Below are 20,869 nucleotides of genomic sequence, written 5' to 3' on the forward strand. Positions count from 1 at the left end.
CAAAATGTCCTACATTTCGGTATTAAACTGCATTCATCATCTCTATCTCGGAGTCCAGGAGTTGCGTTCGCAGAAGTTGTGACTGAGCACTAAGTACTATTAAATGTTATTATTTTAATGTTATATATTAAATATATATTATTTATTATTATTAAATGTCTCCTGCTATGCTCCCAGTTCCATCACTCTCTTCCCAAACTTATCGTGTCCGCCTCTCTCTCCCCACGCAAGCCTGCGCTGTGCTGTGTTTTGGGGATTCTCAGTCACACATATTAGACGGTGCTGCAAACCAAGTTTAATAATCAACAAGATTGATTTCAATCATGTTGCTCCTCTTCAGCCTCTGGCCTCTCACATCGCGGGCCTGTCCGCTTTCATCCGCTCCGCCAGTACTGCCAGCAGCCGGGCTGAGCAACTCCCAGCCTCGGACAAGCACTGGCTGATCCTCTCCCTCGCCTGTAACACACCCAGATAGTTACCCACACAGCCAGTCACACGCACAGCCTCACCCACAGACACAAATATATCCACACAGACAGTCTCACACACACAAATACACAAACACAGTCACACACACAGTTACACACGGCCTCACACACACAAATACACAGTCACACACACACAGCCTCACACACACATGAAACAAACACAATCACAGCCTCACACACACAAATACAGTCACACACCCAGCCGGTCACACGCACAGTCTCTCACACAAACACACACACAAACAATCACATACACACAAGGAGAAAATTGACTCTCATACAGAGACAGTCACACGCACACACAAAGTCTCACGCAAACACATAAAGGCGGTCATAGACACAGCAAACACACACACAAACACAGCAAACACACACAGCACAATTACAAACACAGCAAACACACACACAGCAATAGGAGCAGAGAGCCCAGCAGCGTGAAGAGGGAATTGAGTGAGATGGAACAGAGTGAGAATTCTGTTAAGGAATTTAGTGAGAGGGGAATTCGGTGCAGTGGGGGAAGGAGGTGCATAATTATAAAATATATGATAGTTATATTAGAATAATATAAAACATGTCTGGGAATATGGCAGGACAGCTGAGACCGGTTGCATGCACAATGTGTGCCATGTGGGAACTCCACGATGCTTTGTTTGCCCTTGACAGACACATGTGCAGGAAGTGCCTCCGGCTGCTTGAGCTTGAGCTCAGGGTTTTGAGCTTAAGGAGAGACTGGTGTCATTACATAGCATACGGGAGGCTTCATGGATCGAACATTTCAGGAGGTGATCACCCCACAGCCACACAGGGTTCAGAAGGAGAGTGAGTGGGTGACCACCCACCGTGGTAGAAAGAGGGGACGGGCACTGCAGAAATCCCTTGAGAGTGTGGCACTCACAAACCAGTTCTCCGTAGTGAATACCGGTGAGGGTGATGATACCTCTGGGGAGAAAGTCAAAAGCAAATGGATGCACAGGGGGACACCAGGAAGACTGTCAATGCAATAGTTATTGGGAACACAACAGTGAAAGGAGCAGGTAGACGTTTCTGCAAACAAAAACGTGACTCTTGCATGGTACGTTGTCTCCCTGGTGCCAGGGTTGAAGACTTCATGGAATGGGTGCAAAACATTCTACAGGGGGAAGGGGAACATCCAGAAGTCATGGTCCATGTTGGGATCCATGATGTAGGGAAAAAAGGGCTGAGATCTTACAAGGAGAGTATCAGAAGCTAAGGAAAAAGCTAAAGAGTAGGACCTCAAAGGTGGTGATCTCTGGATTACTCCCAGTGCCTCGTGCAAGTGAGCATCAAAACAGCAGGATGCATGGCTGGAGAAATGGTGCAGAGAGGAGGGCTTCAGGTTCCTGGATCATTGGTACCAGTTCTGGGGCAGGTGGGACCTATATAAGGAGGATGGGTTACACCTGAACAGGGCTGGGACCAATCTCATAGGATTATAGAATTGTACAGCACAAAAAGAGGCCATTCGGCCCATCGAGTCTGTGCCGGCTCTTTGAAAAGAGCAAGTCAGTCCCACTCCCCAGCCCTTTCCCCATAACCCTGCAATCGCGTCCTCCTCAAATATCCATCCGCCGCGTTTTTAAAAGTTATTATCGAATCGGCCTCCACCACCCTTTCAGGCAATGCGTTCCAGATTCGAACAACTCACTGCATGAAAGAAAATTCTCACCTCCCCTCTGCTTCTTTTGGAGACTATTTTAAATCTGTGACCCCGAGTCAATGGGAGCTGAATATTCCTGGCTACAATGTATTCAGGAGGGATAGGGAACAAAAAAAAAGGAGTGGGGGTGGTTAATATTGGTTAAAGACATGGTTACGGCCCTGGAAAGGGATGATTTGCTGGAGGGTCCAAAAACAGAATCTATTTGGTTAGGGTTAAGGAACAGTAAAGGAGCTGTTACTATGTGATGTATATACTATAGACCACCAAATAGTGGGCTTGTACCTGACAATTGAACTGCTGGTCACTGATGTCCCTGAGGTTGGTGAGGACGTTGCACTGAGCCCCGAACACTCCCAGCTCCAGTGCTTTCACTGCAACCTAGAAATTAGATTGTTTCAGACACATTTGATATCTTGCTGACACCACACCGACCCCGTCCTCATGCTAACCCCTGACCTCACGCCAATTGCACAACTGAGGGTATATGGGGGAGCATATATGGGGAAGTGTGTATGCGCGGAGAGTGAGGACACGGGGATACTTACCTGTAGGTCTGAGGTACAGGCCAGATTTCCACAGGTTGCCAACTCTTCCAGCGTTGACCACAGGCTGGTCACTGTCTCTGCAAGAGCGAGGGGCACATTCACTGCCTCCTTCAGCCCCGCCTGGACTGCAGCATTTCGCCTGTCAGTGGACAGGTCAGTCACTCCCCTGTACTCTCTTCCTGTACTTCTCTCCTTCACTCTCCCCATATCACTCTCGCCCATCACTCTCTCTCAGTCACTCTCCCCCATCACTCTCTTTCTCTCCGTCATTCTCTCCCCCATAACTCTCTCTCCACCATTTTCTCCCCCATCACTCTGTCTCCTTCACTCTTTCTGTCACTCTCTCCATCACTCTCCCCCCATCATTTTCTCTCCCCTGTCGCTCTCTCTCCGTCACTCGCTCCCCATCACTTTCTCTCCGCCACTCTCCCCATTATTCTCTCTCCGCCATTCCCTCTCCATCACTCTCTCTCCCCCATTACTCGCTCTCCGTCACTCTCCCCCACTCTCCCCCATCACTCTCTCCGTCATTCTTTTTCCATCATTCTCTCCCCATCACTCTCTCTCGATCATTCTCCCCCATCACTTTCTCTCCCACTGGCACTTTCTTGCTGTCACTCTCTGCCCCATCACTCTCTCGCCATCACTCCCTCTCCCGTCACTCTCCGTCACTCTCTCCCCCACCACTCTCTCTCCCCATCTCTCCCTCTCCAGTCACTATCCCTCTCCGTCACTCTCTCCCTCTCGTCATTCTCTTCCTGTGATTTACTCCTCGTCACTCTCTCTCCATCACTCTGTCTCCGTCACTTTCTCTCCTATCACTCTCTCCATCATTCTGACCGCCACTCTCTCTCCATCACACTCTCTCCATCACTCTTTCCCTGTCACTTTCTCCTCATCACTCTCTCTCCATCACTCTCTCCCTGTCGGCTCTCTCCCCATCACTCCACTCCCCCCCTCCCCCACCTCACCGCCTTGTTACCTTGCTCTCTCCTCCATCGTGGATTTGGGCAACTTGAGGGCAGCCTGAAAAGAACAGAACAATTTAAGACAAATCAGGTACAAGTCTGAGTGGGACACGCAGAGCAAAGCCTGGCCAGACAGTGCTCTCAGGGCAAGCTATGTGGAGCCTGTAGCTCAGTGGTCAGAGCACTCGCTTTGCAAGCGAGAGACCTGGGTTCAATTCCAGGCAGAGGGCGAAACCTTGGGCAAGTTTAATTACTCCACACGCCTAATAATAATCCCTCCAAAACCAAAAACAATAATAAATTGGTCATTTTCAATCTACGACTGTTTGTGGGACATTGCTGTGCGCAATTGGCTGCCGCGTTCGCCCACAAATATACAGTCAGTTCACTTTACAGTGTGTTCTGTGAAGCGCTGTGGGACGTCCTCCCGACGTGAAAAGCGCTATATCAAATGCAAAGATTATTATTATTATTTTAGCTGGTTAGACTCCAGCAGTTACCCCAGTACACATTAAGTGGTTCCCTCTTGTCAGCCTGCACCTAATAGTCTCCAAAATTAGGTAAGCAGGGTGTATCCCTTCAGGGAGAGAGTGTGCATTCCATTCAAAACACAGGAATTTCCATGTGTTGGTAAGATGCATGAAAATCTCAATTTGGTTGAGAGTCAAACAAGACACCAAGGTTCCTTTCTAGCTCCGTGAAGTGGATTATGCATCAAGTGATGCTTTAAGTGTTTGAGATGAGGAGGCGCTAACGGGAGAAAAGCAGGAGGGCCTCTGTCTTGAAGACATTTAGTCCTGCAGATCAGTGGTTTCTTGGAGTCCTGTAGCTCAGTGGTTAGAGCACATGCCTCGCAAGTGAGATACCTGGGTTTGATTCCCGGCAGGGCAAAACGTTGGGCAAGTTTCCTTACTCCACACGCCTCTGTTTGCCTAGCAGTAAGTAGGAACCCGATTGTTAATCGATTGGCAGATTGTTTATCCAGGGGTAATAATTCCTTAAAAAATGATAAAAAATTGCTCCCTCAATCCACAACTGTTTGTGGGACACTGCTGCGTCAATTGGCTGCCACATTTCACCCACAAAATATAGTCAATTCACTTTACAGTATATTCTGTGAAGCACTTTGAGACGTCTCAAAGACATGATAAGGCGCTATATCAAAATGCAAGGATTATTATTATTTGAATGATGAAAGTTAACTCTCATCAAGGACTTGATGTCTGTTGGTCAGAACAGCAGGAGTCCTACAACTGAAGGTGGAAGCAGAGAGATAGAGTTGTCATCTGCATGTAGATATTAAAGAGGAAATGGACAAGGATAGAGCCCTGAGGAAGCTCTGAGGAATGCCACATGGGACAGTGTGAGGAGCAGCTGTTGGCAGAAACAAAATGAAGACGTTGGGATAGGTAAGAGTGAAACCAGGAGAGGATAGAACTGTGAAGTTGGAGCTGAGAGAAGAGGCTGCAAAGAATAGTGTGAAGATGGCAGAGAGGTGAGAACCACCTACCATGTAATTGCTGAACACGCGTGAGTCAGTGTCCACCATAGTGAGCAACTGGTGGGCGGTGTGGTGCAGCGGGGGGATCACACGTCTCATCACAGCATCAACAACTTCAAACTGTCGCTTCCCGTAACTCATCAACCCCACCATTGAGCCCAGGGCTGCACCCTGGAGACACAGAGTGACAGACACAGTGACACAACAGTGACACAGCAACACAATAACACAGCAACAGACACACAATGACACAGACATCCACAGTGACACAGAAACACAGTGACACAGACATCCACAGTGACTCAAACACATGGTGCCACAGACATCCACAATGACAGACACACAGTGCCACAGACACCCACAGAGACACAGACACAGTGCCACAGACACTCACAGTGACATAGACACACAGTGACACAGTGGCATAGCAGCACAGTTACAGACACAGTGATACAGACACACAGGGACACACACACACACACACAGTGAAATGGCCACAGTGATACACAGATGCAGTGAGAAAAAGTGAGACTCAATGAGAAACAGGGAGGCACAAACACAGTGATACAATGAGAGACAGCAAGGCAGTGAGACATTTGCCATCTCCATCATCCTGAACATGAGGGAATGTGAGTGAGTGAGCGAGGCTCACCATGGCAGCCACAGCAGCAGCGACGGACCCTCCCCCGGGGGCCGCAGTCCTGGCTCCCACACTCCGGACAAACCCAGTCAGCGACAGCGATGCCAGACCCGCCTCTTCCTGTCCAGGGACCATGTACCTGCCAGGAGACATCCAACGCTGACACATTATTACTTCAGCACCCGGCTCCGATGAGGGTTTACAATCAAGCTGGGTGTTGGAATCAAGAGTGGTGGAGCCAGTGGAGGTGGGAGGGAGGCCAAAGGCACAATCAAAGAGAAAGGTCTTGAGATGAGCCTTGAATGAGATGAGGGAAGAAGCAAGGAGAAGGGAGTCCGATTCAGAGTTCCAGAGGGTGGGGGCAGAAAGGTTGAAGGACTGACCACTGATGGTGGAGCGGGCAGGGCAGGAGACATGTGCCTGCCAAGTGGAAGGAGTGGGGAAGTTAGTTTTAAAAAGTCACAGAGGTAGAGTGGGGCAAAACCATGGAAGGATTTAAAAATGAGGATGAGGATCATGAACTCTATCCTCTGGGGGATGGGGAACCAGTGGAGCCGAGCAAGGATGGGGGTGATCGGCTCATGGAGACTTGTGAGGGAGAAAACATGAGCTGCAGAGTACACAATCTTACAGTTAGGGGAAAGCTGAACAGATCAAACCAGGATGTGAAGTTTAAAGGACAGTTGAGAGTCAAACAAAACTCTGAGGTTCCACACTGACTCCAAGTGTGCATCCATGTATCCTCATGCTGGCAATTCCTGAGATGAGGAGGTGCTGAAGGGAGCTAAGCATGAGGGCCTCAGTCTTGTTGACATTCACTGGAGAAAGTTAGCTCTCATCCAGGACTTGATGTCTGATAGGCAATTAGTCAGGACAGCAGGTGTCTTGGAGTCAAGGGTGGAGATAGACAGGCAGAGTTGTATGTCATCCACACAGGCATGTGGAAGTTAACTCCATGCCTGTGGATGACATCGCTGAGGAGCAGCATGTAGATATTAAAGAGGAGAGGAGCGAGGATTGAGCCCTGAGGACAGTACAGGAGGAGGAGGAGAAGCCATTGGCAGAGACAAAGGGGAGACATAGGGATAAGTGAAACTAGGAAAGAACAGAACCATGGAGATGCAGGTGAAACAAAAGAAAGTGAAGAAAGGATAGAATAGTCAACAGTGTTGAAGGTGGCAGAGAGGTCAAGAAGAACAAGGAGGCAGAGAGAGCCCTGGTCACAGATGGACAGAATGTTTTATGACTTTGACCAGGGAGGTCTCAATACTGTGGGCAGCACAGAAGGCGGATTGGAAGGACTAGTGCAGGGATTGCAGGGAGAGAAAAGAGCGAAGCTGGGAAGCAAAGACTCGTTCAACTGCTCTGGAAAGGAGAGGCAAGTCCCAAGTCACTTGACATTTGAGGGGAGGGGAAGCGATGGGAAGGGAGAGCGAGGGCAGGAACACTTACTCTATAATTCTCTCTTTCACATTGAAAGGAGCCAATAAATTGAGGCCAAGTCTGCTCACAACCTACAGTAAAACAATGGAGGTTAACAGGGAAACACCCCACCCCACACCCTGCACTCACTCTTCTTCTCTCTCTCACACACTCACACTTTCACACTCACACTCACACTGTCTCACGCTCTCAGATGTGATAAGATAACAATTATAAGATGAATGTTGAGGGAATAGAGGAAGAAGTTGTGAAAGAGGGGGAAAGAGAAGCTGTGAGGGAAGAGGTGGGGGAGGAGAGGAGAAGGAGGGGAGGGAAGTGGAAAAGGGGAAAGAGAAGACGAAGGGAAATGGGAAACAGGAGGGAGGGAGGGAAGGTGAGAGTGTCGACAACAGAGTGTGAATGAAATGGATTGTTGGAATTTGTGGGGATGGTGGAAAGAGAGTCTCCATTGATGACAGAGGATTTCAATTTTGGAGAGTGAAGGAGAAGGGAATTCGAGAGGAGCAGATAGGGCTCTCACACAATCACTCAATCTTCCTCTCTCACACCCACTCTCTCTCTCAAACTCACATCCTCTCTCGTTCTGTCACTCTCTATTTCACACACTCAATCTCTTTCTCTCTCACACACTCTCTCAAACTCACATCCTCTCTTTCTCGTTCTCTCACTCTCTTTCACACACCAGTCGTAGTTTCTGCTCCTCTGTCAGGATGAATAGTTTGTCCCGTGTGATGTAATACTGGGCGGTGTGGAGCATGGCAGCGAGAGGCACCAGCCCCACCAGCTGTGACCCAATCACCGGCATCTTCAGCTCCTGTGGATACATACCGTTAGCTCACCCAGCCTAACTCCACTCCATCCTCACTCCCAAACCTAACCCACACCCCCTCATTCCCCAGCCTAACCCCACTCCCCCTTACTCCCCCAGCCTAACCCCACTCGCACCTCACTCTCCCACCCTAACCCTACTCTCCCCTCACTCCCCCATCCTAACCCCACTCTGCCCTCACTCCTCCAGCCTAACCCCATTCTCCCCTCACTTCCCCAGCCTAACCCCACTCTCCCCAGTCTGATCCTACTCTCGCCTCACTCCCCCAGTCTAACCCCACTTTCTCCTCACCCCACAAGTCTAACCCCACTCTCCCCTTGATTCCCCCCACCTAACCCTATTCTCCCCTCACTAACGCAGTCTAACCCCACTCTCCCCCAGTCTAGACCCACTCTCCCCTCACTCCCCCAGTCTAACCCCAGTCTCCTCTCACTCCACGAGTCTAACCCCACTCTCCCTTCACTCCCTCAGTCTAATGCCATCTCCCCTCGCTCCCCCCAATCTGACCCCACTCTTCCCCAGTGTAACCCCACTCACCATTCACTTCCTCAGTCGAACCCCACTCTCCCCTCACTCCCTCAGACTAACCCCACCCTCCCCTCACTCCCCCCAGTATAACCCCAAAGAACCAGTCTAACTCTACTCTCCTCTCACTTCCGCAGTCTAACCCCATCACTCACGCCCCCGTCTAACCCCACTCTCGCTCCACTCTCCGAATTTAACCCCACTCTACCCTCACTTCCCCGTCTAACCCATCTCTCCCCTTTCTCCCCCATCTATCCCCACTCTACCCTCATTCCCTGAATCTAACTCCACTCTCCCCTTGCTCCCCCCATTCTAGCCCCACTCTCCTCTCACTCCCCCAATCTAACGCCACTTTCTGCTCACTCCACCCCCCTGTCTAACCCCACTCTTGCCTCACTTCCCCAGTCTAACCCCACTCTCCCCTCACTCCACAAGTCTAACCCTACTTTCCCTTCACTCCCCTAGTCTAATCCCTCTCTCTTTTCACTCCCCCCATTCTAACCCCACTCTCTCCCAGTCTAGCCCTACTCTCCCCTCACTCCCCCAGTCTAACCCCACTCTCTCACTCCCCCAGTCTTACCTCACTCTTGCCTCACTCCCCAGTCTAACCCCACTCTCCCCTCACTCCACAAGTCTAACCCTACTTTCCCTTCACTCCCCTAGTCTAATCCCTCTCTCTTTTCACTCCCCCATTCTAACCCCACTCTCTCCCAGTCTAGCCCTACTCTCCCCTCACTCCCCAGTCTAACCCCACTCTCCACTCGCTCCCCCCAGAGATAGGCAAAAAAGGAGAGACTGTAGAGAGAAATGTAGATAGACAGATGAGAGATAGAGAGAGATGGAGAGAAAGAGGTAAAGGGAGATAGCCAGTTGGAGAAGTGGAAGGGGGTCAGTGTGACCTTGGCGTCTCTCCGGATCTCCTCATATACGTTGTGCAGACCCGTCACCTTGAAGTCCATCAGGTTAGTGGAAACCTGAGCAATGTCCTCCTCCTCCAGGTACCAACCCATCGCCTGCACCTTCAGCAATCGCCCTGGCTACAAGAGTGCACACACTGTAGACACCACACACTAAACACACTTTACACCCCTGACACACTGTATATATACACTGTACATGCCTCCACACACTGTGCACACCCCACACACATTGTACACCCCCCACACATTGTACACACTTTACATTCTCCACACACTGTACACATTGTACATCCCCCACACATTGTACACATCCCACACACTGTACACACCACACACACTGTACACACCCCACACACTCTACACACACTGCCCATACCTCTTACATGCTGTAAAATGTTCAAACTGCATACACTGCGGTACCCTGTGCATTGGCACTGACCTGCCCGGGGCCGCGGCCCTGCTCCCTGATGTTGAGGGCGAGGCGATGGGCCTGCTCCCTAGTGCTCAGCAGGTTGATGTTGAAAGCGATGAGGAAGGTTCGGGCTCCGGTCACCGTGGCTCCCCAACTCGGCACGAACTCCACCGGCCCAAAGTCAGGCTTCCACTGGGCATCGCACAGCTGTAACCACAGCCACAGGCTGACCCCACCCAATGTCAGCCTGACCCCAATCTGACCTCACCCTGACCCCACTCTGACCTTGCCTGACCTCACCCTGACTCTGCCCTGACCTCACTTTATTTTCACCTCCACCCTCACCTTCATCTTACCTTCTCCCACACTCTCAACTCACCATCACCTCACCCTCACATCATCTTTCCCTTAACTCACCCTCACCGCACCCTCATCTCACCCTCACCCCCATCTTCACTCCACATCACCTTACCCTTACCTCACCCTTAACTCACCCTTACTCCCACCTTCACCCTTACCCTCAACTTACCTTCTTCCTCACCTCCACCCTCACCATTACCTCACTCTCATCTCACCCTCATCACCACCTCACCCTTACCTCACCCTCATCACCACCGAATGGCTCTCCATAGAGAAGACACAAAGCCCTCCCACCCAGTTACGTACCTTCTCCTGAAGCCCTTCATACTCCCCAGCACGGATACTTGGCAACGTCCGGCGATGCTGATGCCGCGCAGCTTCTCCATACAAATACACTGTAACAGAGACCACACCATCACTCGACCAAACCGTCACCTCCCCCACGTTGTCACCCCAATCACACCATCAGCCCCCCACAATCACACAGTCACCACGTCCACACTGTCACACCCCCAACACTGTCATCACCACCCCCCCACCAACACCATCATACCCCCACACCATCACACCACCACCCCACCCTCACTTGTGGTTTGTATGCGGGTGGGGTCGGGTGAGAGTGGGATTGTAGTTGGGGTGGGGTTGTGGATGGGGTGAGGGTGGGTTGTGGGGTTCGTAGGCAGAGGGTGAGGTTGGTTTGCGGGGCATGTGGGGTGACAGTGGAAGTGTAGTTGGGGTGGGTGTTTGGTGGGGTCGTAGTTGGGGTGGGGATGTAGTTGGGGTGGGGGTGTACTTGCGGTGGGGGGTGGTTGGGGTGGGGGTGCAGTTGAGGTGGGGGTGCAGTTGAGGTGGGGGTGGGGTGTAGTTGGGGTGGGTTGTAGATGGGGGTTATAGTTGCAGTGGGGAGTGGTTGGGGTGGGGGTGTAGATGGGGTGGAGGTGGGGGTGTAGATGGGGTGGAAGTGAGTGTGCTGTTGAGGTGGGGGTGGGGTGTAGTTGGGGTGGGATGTAGTTGTGATGGGGATCTAGTTGTGATGGGGGTGTAGATGGGGAGGGGTTTTGGGTGGGGTGGATTTGTAGTTGGAATAGGTGTGTAGTTGTGGGGGGGTGTAGTTAGGGTGGGTGGTGGTTGGAGTGGGAGTGTAGTAAGGGTGAGGGTGGGGCTGTAGTTGGGGTGCGGGTGTAGTTGGGTGAGGTTAGGGTTGGGTCAGGGTGTAGTTGGTGTAGAGGTGTGGTTTGGGTGGGGTGGTGGGGGTCGGGGTGCAGTTGGTGTAGGGGTATAGTTAGAATGGGGCTATAGTTGGGGTGGGAGTGGGGTATAGTTGGGGTGGGGGTGTAGTTGCCATGTGGGTGTAGTTGGGATGGAGTTGTAGTTTGGGGGGTAGTTGGAGTGTGGGTGTGGTTGGGGTGGGAGTGTTGTTGGGGGTGGAGTTGTGATTTGGGTGGGAGTGGGGATGTGGGTGGGGTGGGGGTGTAGTTGGGGTGTGGATGCAGTTGGGGTGGGTGTGGAGTGGAGGGTATTTGGAGTGGGATGGGGTTGGCGGTGAAGCTGGGATTGAAGTGGGTTTGGGTGTGTAGTTGGAGTGGGGGTGTAGTTGGGGTTGTATTTGGGGTGGGGTGAGGGTGCAGTTGGTGTGGGGATGGGGGTGTAGTTGGGGTGGGTGTGTAGTTGGGGTGGGTGTGTAGATGGAGTGGGTGTGTAGATGGGGTGGGGATGTAGTTGGGGTGGGGGTGTAGTTGGGGTGGGGATGTAATTGGTGTAGGGATGTAGTTGAGTGTGGGTGTAGTTGGGATGGGGTTGAGATCAGGTGGAGTTAGGGTGGAGTTCGGGTTGGGGTTGGGAGTGTACTTAGGGTGGGGATACAGTTGGTTTATTGGTGGGGGTGTATGGGGTGGGGGTGTAGTTGGTGTGTAGTTGGAGTGGGTGTGTGGTATGGATGGAGTTGGGGTGTGGGTGAAGTTGGGATAGGGTTGGGGTGGGGTCGGGTGTAGTTGGGGTAGGGGTGTAGTTGGGGTAAGGGTGTATTTGGGGTGGAGGTGTAGTCAGGGTGTAGTTGGGGTGGAGTTGTGGTCAGGGTGGGGTGGGGGTTGGGGTGTATTTGGTGTAGGGGTTTAGTTGGGGTGGGTGTAGGGTGGGGGTGTATTTGGGGTGGGGTGTGGTTGGCGGTGAGGCTGGGATTGGGATGGGGTTGGATGTGTAGTTGGGGTGGAGGTGTAGTTGGGGTGGGGTTGGTGGTGTAGTTGGGTTGAAGTTGGGTGTGCAGGTGGGGTGGGGATGTAGTGGGGGTATAGTGTGTGTGGGGTTGCCGTTGGGGAGGGGGAGTTGTTGGGGTGGGCCGCATTGGGTGTGGAGGTGTAGCTGGAGTAGGGGTGTAGATGGGGTCGGTGTGTAGTTGCGGTGGTGTTTGTGATGTAGCTGGGGCGGAGTTGTAGTTGGGGAGGGAATGGGGTGAGGGTGGGTTTGAGGTGTAGTTATGAGTTTATTTGGGGTGGGTGTGGGAGTGTGTTTGTGGTGGGGTTATGATTGGGGTGAGGGTGGGTTGTGTAAGTAGAGGATGGGAGTGTACTTGGGGTAGGGGTATACTTGGGGTTGGTTTGAAGGGTGTTTGGGTGGGATTGGGGTGTGGTTTGGGTGGGGATGTGGTTGGGGTGGGGGTGTAATTGTGGTGGAGTTGCAGTTGGAGTGGGGTTGTGGTTGGGGTGAGGGTGGTTTGTGTATGTCGAAGGTGGAGCTGGGGTGATGGTGTAGTTTGGGTGGGTGTGTAATTAAGGAGGGGATGTAGTTAGAGTGGGCTGGTCATGTAGTTGGGATGGGGGGGACTGGTGGTTTTGTTGGGGTGAGGGTTTCGTTGGGGCGGGGTTGTAGTTGGTGTGGGTGAGGGGGTATAGTTGGGTTGGGGGTGTAGTTGGGGTGGCAGTGTAGTTGGGGTGGGGGTGTAGTTGGGGTATAGTTGGGGTGGATGTGGAGGTTGTTGTCTAGTTGGGATGGGGTGGGGTTGACGGTGAGGCTGGGATTGGGGTGGGGTTGGGTGTGAAGTTGGGGTGGGAGTCTAGTTGGGATGGAATTGGTGGTGCAGTTGGGTTGGTGGTGTAGTTGGGGATGGGGGTGAGGTGAGCGTGGGATTGTGGTTGGGTTGGGTTGTGGTTGGGGTGAGGGTGGGTTGTGTAGGTAGAGGGTGGGTGTGTAGGTGGGGGTGTAGTTGGGGTGGGATTGGCGGTGTAGTTGAGGTGGGGGCGAGATTGGGGTGGGTGTGTAGTTGGGATGGGGGTGTAGTTAGGCTGGGGTTGTAATTGGGTGGGTTAGGTTGGAGGTGTAGTTGGGGTGGGGGTTTGGTTGTGGTAGGGGTGTAGTTGGTATAGGGGAGAAGGTGCAGTTGGGGTGGGGGGTACTTTTAGTGGGGGTGGTTGGGGGTATAGTTTGGTTGGTGGTGTAGTTGGGGTGGCAGTGTAGTTGGAGTGTAGTTGGGGTGGGGGTGTAGTTGGGGAATAATTGGGGTGAGTATGGGGGTGGTTGTCTAGTTGGGGTGGGGTGGAGTTGGTGGTGAGGCTGGGATTGGGTGTGAAGTTGGGGTGGGAGTTTAGTTGGGGTGGGATTGGTGGTGTAGTTGGGTTGGTGGTGTAGTTGGGGAGAGTGTGTGGTGAGGGTGGGATTGGGGTGGGGTTGTGGTTATAGTTGGGGTTATAGTTGAGTTGGTGGTGTAGTTGGGGATGGGGTTGGGATGAGGGTGGGATTGTGGTTGGGGTGGGGTTGTGGTTGGGGTGAGGGTGGTTTGTGAGGTGTGTAGATAGAGGGTGGAGGTGTGGGTGGGGTTGTAGTTGGGGTGGGGCTGGTTGGAGTTGGATTGAGTGTGTAGTTGGGGTGGGTGTGTAGTTGGGATGGGGGTGTAGTTGGGGTAGGGATAATAATAATAATAATAATAATCCTTGCATTTGATATAGCGCTTTTCACATCAGGAGGACGTCCCAAAGCGCTTCACAGAACACACTGTAAAGTGAATTGACTGTATATTTGTGGGCGAACGCGGCAGCCAATTGCGCACAGCAATGTCCCACAAACAGTCGTAGATTGAAAATTTCCAATTTATTATTGGTTTTGGTTTTGGAGGGATTATTATTAGGCTCTGTGTGGAGTAAGGAAACTTGCCCAAGGTTTCGCCCTCTGCCTGGAATTGAACTCAGGTCTCTTGCTTGCAAAGCGAGTGCTCTCACCACTGAGCTACAGGACTCCGATTTGGTTGTGATGGGGGTGTAGTTGGTTAGGGGTGAGTTGTAGTTGGGATGTGAGTGTATTTGGCGTGGGGTTGGGTCTGTTGTTGGGGTGGGGGTTTGCTTGGGGTGGGGTGGTAGTTGTTGTGGGGGAGTGGGTGTAGTTGGGGTGTGGGTGTATTTGGGTGGGTGTGGGGGTTGGGTGGGGGTGTAGTTGGGGTGCGGATGGGTTTGTGGTTGGGATGGGGTGTGATTGGGGTGGGTATTTGTTTTGGGGTGAGCTGTTGGTGTAGTTGGAGTTGGGGTTTGGTTGGGTCGGGGTATAGTTGGAGTGATGGAGGGGGTGTAGTTGGGGTAGGGGTGGGTGGTAGTGTAGTTGGGGTGGGGTTGGCGGTGAGCCTGGGATTGGGGTGGGGTTGTATTTGGGGTGGGGTGAGGGTGTAGTCGGGGTTGGGGTGTGGGGGTGTCGGTTGGGATGGGGTTGTGGTTGGGGATGTGTAGCTGGAGTAGGTCTGAGGTGGGGGTGTATTTGGGTTTAGGGGTGGGTGTGATTGGGGGTGTATTTGGATTTAGGGGTGGGTGTGGTTGGGGGTGTGGTGGGGGAGGTGGTTGGGAGTGTGGTTCGGTGTGGGGGGTGGTGCGGTGGTTTGGGGGTAGGGCAGTGCTCACCAGGTACCAGCAGCTGGCTGGCGAGCTGTTGGCCGAAGCTGACAGCACACTGGACACACTCCTCCATGGTGACGTCACGGACAGGAACAAATGGGCAGACGTCCAACGCCCCCAGGCGTGGGTGTTCACCTACAGCACAGTGTACATCACACACAGCTCAGGGTACAGCACAGTGTACATCACACACAGCTCAGGGTACAGCACAGTGTACATCACACACAGCTCAGGGTACAGCACAGTGTACATCACACACAGCACAGAGTACAATACAATGTACAGCACAGTGTACAGGATAATGTACAGCAGTGTATAGCACATACATCATAGTATACAACACAGCACACAACACAGAATGTATAGCACAGAGGCACATTTGCCCTATCCACATCCCCGCCCTTACCCAACGCCCCTCCCCTTTGCCCACTCACGTTCTCCCTCTCCCCTCACCACTGTGCGTTGCCATATTGATGAGTCGGTGGGCTTCACGGGCTGCGTTCAAAGCTCCCTCCACCACGGCCGCTGGAGATCCCACAAAGGTGTAGACGGTGCGATTGGTGGAGGGGCCAGGGTCCACATCCAGGAGAAAACAGCCATCTGACTGGGCAATGGCCTGAGCAATGGCATCAATAATCTGCAGGCAAGGGAGCCCACACCCTGACCGTCAGTCACACACACCCTGACCGTCAGTCACACACACCCTGACCGTCAGTCACACACACCCTAAACGTCGGTCACTGCAAGACACACACACACAACAATAACAACAACTTACATTTGTTGTTATTGTTGACATACCGAAAGAATAATTTGCATCTGTCTTCACAAAAGAAGAGGATGTAGCCAATGCCACAGTATCGGAGACGAGGGTAGAAAAATGACAGTGCTCAAGTCACCCAGTCATGACGTGATGAGATTACTGAGGGAAGTAAGGGTGGAAATAGCGGAGACTCTAGTCACAATCTTTCAATCCTCCTTAGATATCAGGATGATGCCACAGGAGTGGGGGGTTGCAAATGTTACTCCCCTGTACAAAAAGGGCCAAAGGATAAATCCGGGAACTACAGGTCAGCCAAAGGACAGCCAACACGGATTTGTTAAAAGCAAGTTTCCTTATTCCTTACTCAAGAAAAAAAACAATATTAAATTGGTCATTTCAATCCACGACTGTTTGTGGGATGCTGCTGTGCGCAATTGGCTGCCGCGTTTCGCCCACAAATATACAGTCAAATCACTTTACAGCATATTCTGTGAAGCGCTTTGAGATGTTGAGAAGACGTGAAAATGAAAATGCAAGGATTATTATTAATTTCACGTCTAACAAACCTGATCGAATTTTTTGATGAAGTAACAGAGAGGGTGGATGAAGTTAGTGCAGTTGATGTAGTTTATATTTAATTTTAAAGGCATTTGATAAAGTGCCACATAAGAGACTTATAAAAAAAACAGAACCCCACGGTATTAAAGGAATAGTGGCAGCATGGAAAGGGAACTGACTGGGAGACAGAAAGCAGAGAGTGATGGTGAACAGTTGTTTTTCTGACTGGCGATGTCCCCCATGGTTCGGTATTGGGACACCTGCTCGCTTTGATCTATATAAATGACCTGGACTTGGGTATATGGAGTACAATTTCCGAGTTTGCAGATGATACGAAGCTAGGAAAAGTAGTAAACAGTGAGGAGGATAGTAGCAGACTGCAAATGGACATAGACAGACTGGTAAAATGGGCAGACATGTGGCAGATGAAGTTTAATGTGGAGAAATACAAAGTGATGCATTTTGGGAGGAAGAATGAGAAGAGGTAATATAAGCTGATGGTACAATCTTAAAGGGGGTGAAGGAACAGAGAGACCTGGGGGTTAAAGATAAGTAGTTGGCAGGGCAGGGCATAGAATTCAAAAGTTAGGAAGTTATGATGAATCTTTATAAAACACTGGTTAGGCCTCAGTGGAGTCCTGTAGCTCAGTGGTTAGAGCACTCGCTTTGCAAGCAAGAGACCTGAGTTCAATTCCAGGCAGAGGGCGAAACCTTGGGCAAGTTTCCTTACTCCACACAGAGCCTAATAATAATCCCTCCAAAACAAAACAATAATAAATCGGTCATTTTCAATCTACGACTGTTTGTGGGACATTGCTGTGCGCAATTGGCTGCCGCGTTCGCCCACAAATATACAGTCAATTCACTTTACAGTGTGTTCTGTGAAGCGCTTTGGGACGTCCTCCCGACGTGAAAAGCGCTATATCAAATGCAAGGATTATTATTATTATTATTATATAGCTGTGTTCAGTTCTGGGCACCAAACTTTAGGAGGGATGTCAAGGCATTGGAGAGGGTGCAATGGAGATTTACCAGGATGGTATCAGGAATGAGGGACTTTAGTTATGAGGAGAGGCTAGAGAAGCCTCTTCAGTTCTGGGCACTGCACTTTAGGAAAGATGTTAGGGCATTGAAGAGAGTGCAAAGGAGGTTTACCAGGATGGTACCAGGACCTTAGTTATGAGGAGAGGTTAGCGAAACTAGGATTATTCTCCCTAGAGCAGAGAAGATTAAGAGGGGATTTAATAGAGGTGTTCAAGATCATGAGACGATTTGATAGGTTGAACCGGGAAAAACTGTTTCCACTGGCATGTGGGTCAGTAACCCAAGGACACCGATTTAAGTTAGTTGTTAAAAGAAACAGAGGGGAGGTTAGGAAAACATTTTTCACCCAGCAAGTTGTTTGGATCTGGAATGCATTACCTGAAAGGGTAGTGGAAGCCGATTCAATAACAAGTTTTAAGAGAGAAGTAGATGGGTATTTGGGGAGGACAGGATTGCAGGGCTATGGAGAGAAAGCGGGCCAGTGGGATTGAGTTGGATTGCTCTTTTCGGAGCTGGCGCAGACACGATGGGCCGAATGGCATCTTTCTGTGCTGTATGATTCTATAATGCTTTAAGCTAGGATTATTCTCTTTGAAGCTGTAAAGGTTAAGAGGAGACAATAGAATTTTTCAAAATTATGAGCGGCTTCGATAGGGTGAACAAGGAGAAACTATTTCCACTGGAGGGTGGGTCGGGAACCCGAGGGCACCCATTTAAAAAGGTTGTTAAAAGAAACAGAGGGGAGGTGAAGAGAAATGTTTCCACACAGCGAGTTGTTCGGATCTGGAATGCATTGCCTGAAAGGGTGGTGGAAGCCGATTCGATAACAACTTTTAAGAGAGAACTTTTCAGGGCTATGGGGAGAGACCGGGGGGAGTGGGATTGATTTGGATAACTCTTTTTAAAGAGCTGGCACAGATACGATGGGTCGAATGGCCACCTTCTGTGCTGTATAATTCTATGATTCTCTAATCAGGTAGTGGTATAGGGAGAGAGCAGATTGGTAGGAATAGGGGGTGTGCCAGGTCATGAAGGGATTTAAATACAAGAGTGAGGATCTTCCAATCGATCTGCTCTGTGGCAAGGAGCCAATGGAATTCGGTAAGGACTGGGGTAATGGAGGTGAGGAGTTTAGTGCCGGTGAGAATGCAGGCGGTGGCATTTAGAATTTTAAATTTTGTGAATAGTGAAGCAGGGGAGACCAGTGAGAAGGGCATTTGAGTAGTCGAGGCAAGAGGTGACGAAGGCCTGGACGAGGATTCCGGCAGTAGAGTGAGGTACAGATGGAGGCGGGCAAGTGGCGGAAGTGGAGGAAAGAGGTACTCAGTCCCTCCACCCTCTTACATCAGTACGCCTACCCGCATTGGCCTCCAAAATGTCAGCTCCCTCTCAAACAAAGCTCTCGCCATCCACGACCTTATCCTGGACGAGCATATTGACATCCTAGGGCTCACAGAAACCTGGCTGTCCCCTGATGACCTCATCCCCCTCATCGAAACTTCCCCGCCAAGGCTACACTTTCCAACCCCCACTCCAACTGTCACGGTGGTGGGATGGCCCTCATCTCTCAAACCTCCCTTGGTCTATTCCCCTACTCTTCTGGCTGTTTCCCCTCATTTGATCAATTCACCCTATATCATCCCTCCTCTCTCTCTCCCTCAAAATTCTCCTAGTTTACCGACCCCAAAACCTCCTGGCTCCTTCCTCAAGGATATCTTGTGTCACTTCTCAATTCCTGTCTCTCTACACTGATTGCCTGTTCATCGTGGAGTCCTGTAGCTCAGTGGTTAGGGCACTCGCTTTGCAAGTGAGAGACCTGAGTTCATTTCCAGGCAGGGCGAAACCTTGGGCAAGTTTCCTTACTCCACACGCCTAATAATAATCCCTCCAAAACAAAAACAATAATAAATTGGTCATTTTCAATCTACGACTGTTTGTGGGACATTGCTGTGCGCAATTGGCTGCCGCGTTCGCCCACAAATATACAGTCAATTCACTTTACAGTCTATTCTGTGAAGCGCTTTGGGACGTCCTCCCGACGTGAAAAGCGCTATATCAAATGCAAGGATTATTATTATTATTATTATTATCATGGGCAACTTCAACCTTCACCTCAACTCCTCCTGCTCCATCTTCTATGACTTCACTGCCCTCCTCTCTGAACAACGTCAATGTCTCCCTAAACTTCACCCTCCATATTAATCCACCCGAGTCCCTCACAAACGCCTTCTCAGCATTGGACCTTCTCTCCCTCTGACCTTCCACCCGCAGCGATCTCGATGCAGCCGTCAAGCTGCTAAACAATTGCTTCTCCTCCACTTTTAATTCCATTGCCCCCTGAAATCCAGGACCATCTCCAAACCTACCCGCTCCCGCTGGTACAAAAATCACCCTCACGGTTCACTGCCAAATGTGGCTCGAACATCCTCACACTGCTCCCACTGCCTCTCGCAAGGCAAAACTGCATTCTACTCACAATTCATCCTAGAGGCCAAAACAACTCCAAAATCCTATTCTCTACCAACCACCACCTCCTCCACATGCCCCATCAAGCAACCTCAATCCTAACATCTAATGCCAATGCAAAGAGTTTGTGGATTTCTTTATCTCCAAGATAAATGTCCCATGTCCCCTCCTTACCACCCCCCATTCCTTCAACCGTATGCGATACCGTCTCATGTCAAACCTGCCCTTTCTGGCCAAAGTCCTGGAATGCAAACCAACTTGGCTCACCACTCCCTACTCAAACCCCTCCAGTCCGGTTTCCACCCAGCCCACAGCACAGAGACAGTACTCATCAAAGTAAGAAATGGCACACACACACTGACTATCACACGCACCCATATTGACCGTCAGAGACAGTGGCCAGAACGCACACATAACACACACAGTGGTACAAACACACAGTACATACACAATACAGCCACAATACATACACAGCTCAAACTCACTTCCTTGCTTCGCCCATTGGAGAAGTTGGGAACACACTCTACCAGTTTAGACATGGTGACCGACTTTCACTCCAGGCTTGGATGCTGGACTCAGCAAGAGGACAGAGAGCTCCAGATCCCAATGTCACTGATTAACAGTGACTGACAGACACTCTGTAAATGAGTGACTCAACATTCCTCCTGTTCTAAGTAGTATCTGACTGTCAGGGGGTTAGGGGGTAGGGGAGAGCGGAGTCTTCTCGGGGCTGAGCTCAAAGTGGCTCCAACTGGCACGGAATGTGGGAAATGATTCCGCTCTTTGTGCCAGTCTCCAGTCCAGTTCTTGAGCCACAGGAGAGCTCCTCCAGGGCACCAGGCTGGCTCAATGGAAGGA

At 50.9% G+C, this 20,869-nt stretch overlaps 1 protein-coding gene across 2 annotated transcripts; it reads right to left on the minus strand.

The window, feature by feature from the left end:
- Positions 1 to 275: 275 nt before the first annotated feature.
- On the minus strand, positions 276 to 20,639 carry ftcd (formimidoyltransferase cyclodeaminase). Of its 2 annotated transcripts, NM_001292812.1 has the most exon segments (14): positions 276 to 456; positions 2,452 to 2,547; positions 2,715 to 2,853; positions 3,697 to 3,740; positions 5,193 to 5,354; positions 5,836 to 5,962; positions 7,276 to 7,337; positions 7,949 to 8,080; positions 9,520 to 9,657; positions 9,980 to 10,159; positions 10,619 to 10,707; positions 15,187 to 15,315; positions 15,634 to 15,817; positions 20,497 to 20,579. In NM_001292812.1, coding segments are annotated over 14 exon segments (1,641 nt in total). In that variant the 5' UTR covers positions 20,551 to 20,579; the 3' UTR covers positions 276 to 351.
- Between the last annotated feature and the right edge of the window lie 230 nt (positions 20,640 to 20,869).

Source organism: Callorhinchus milii, unplaced genomic scaffold, assembly GCF_018977255.1.
Source record: "Callorhinchus milii isolate IMCB2004 unplaced genomic scaffold, IMCB_Cmil_1.0 Scaffold6, whole genome shotgun sequence".
Lineage (NCBI taxonomy): Eukaryota > Metazoa > Chordata > Chondrichthyes > Chimaeriformes > Callorhinchidae > Callorhinchus > Callorhinchus milii.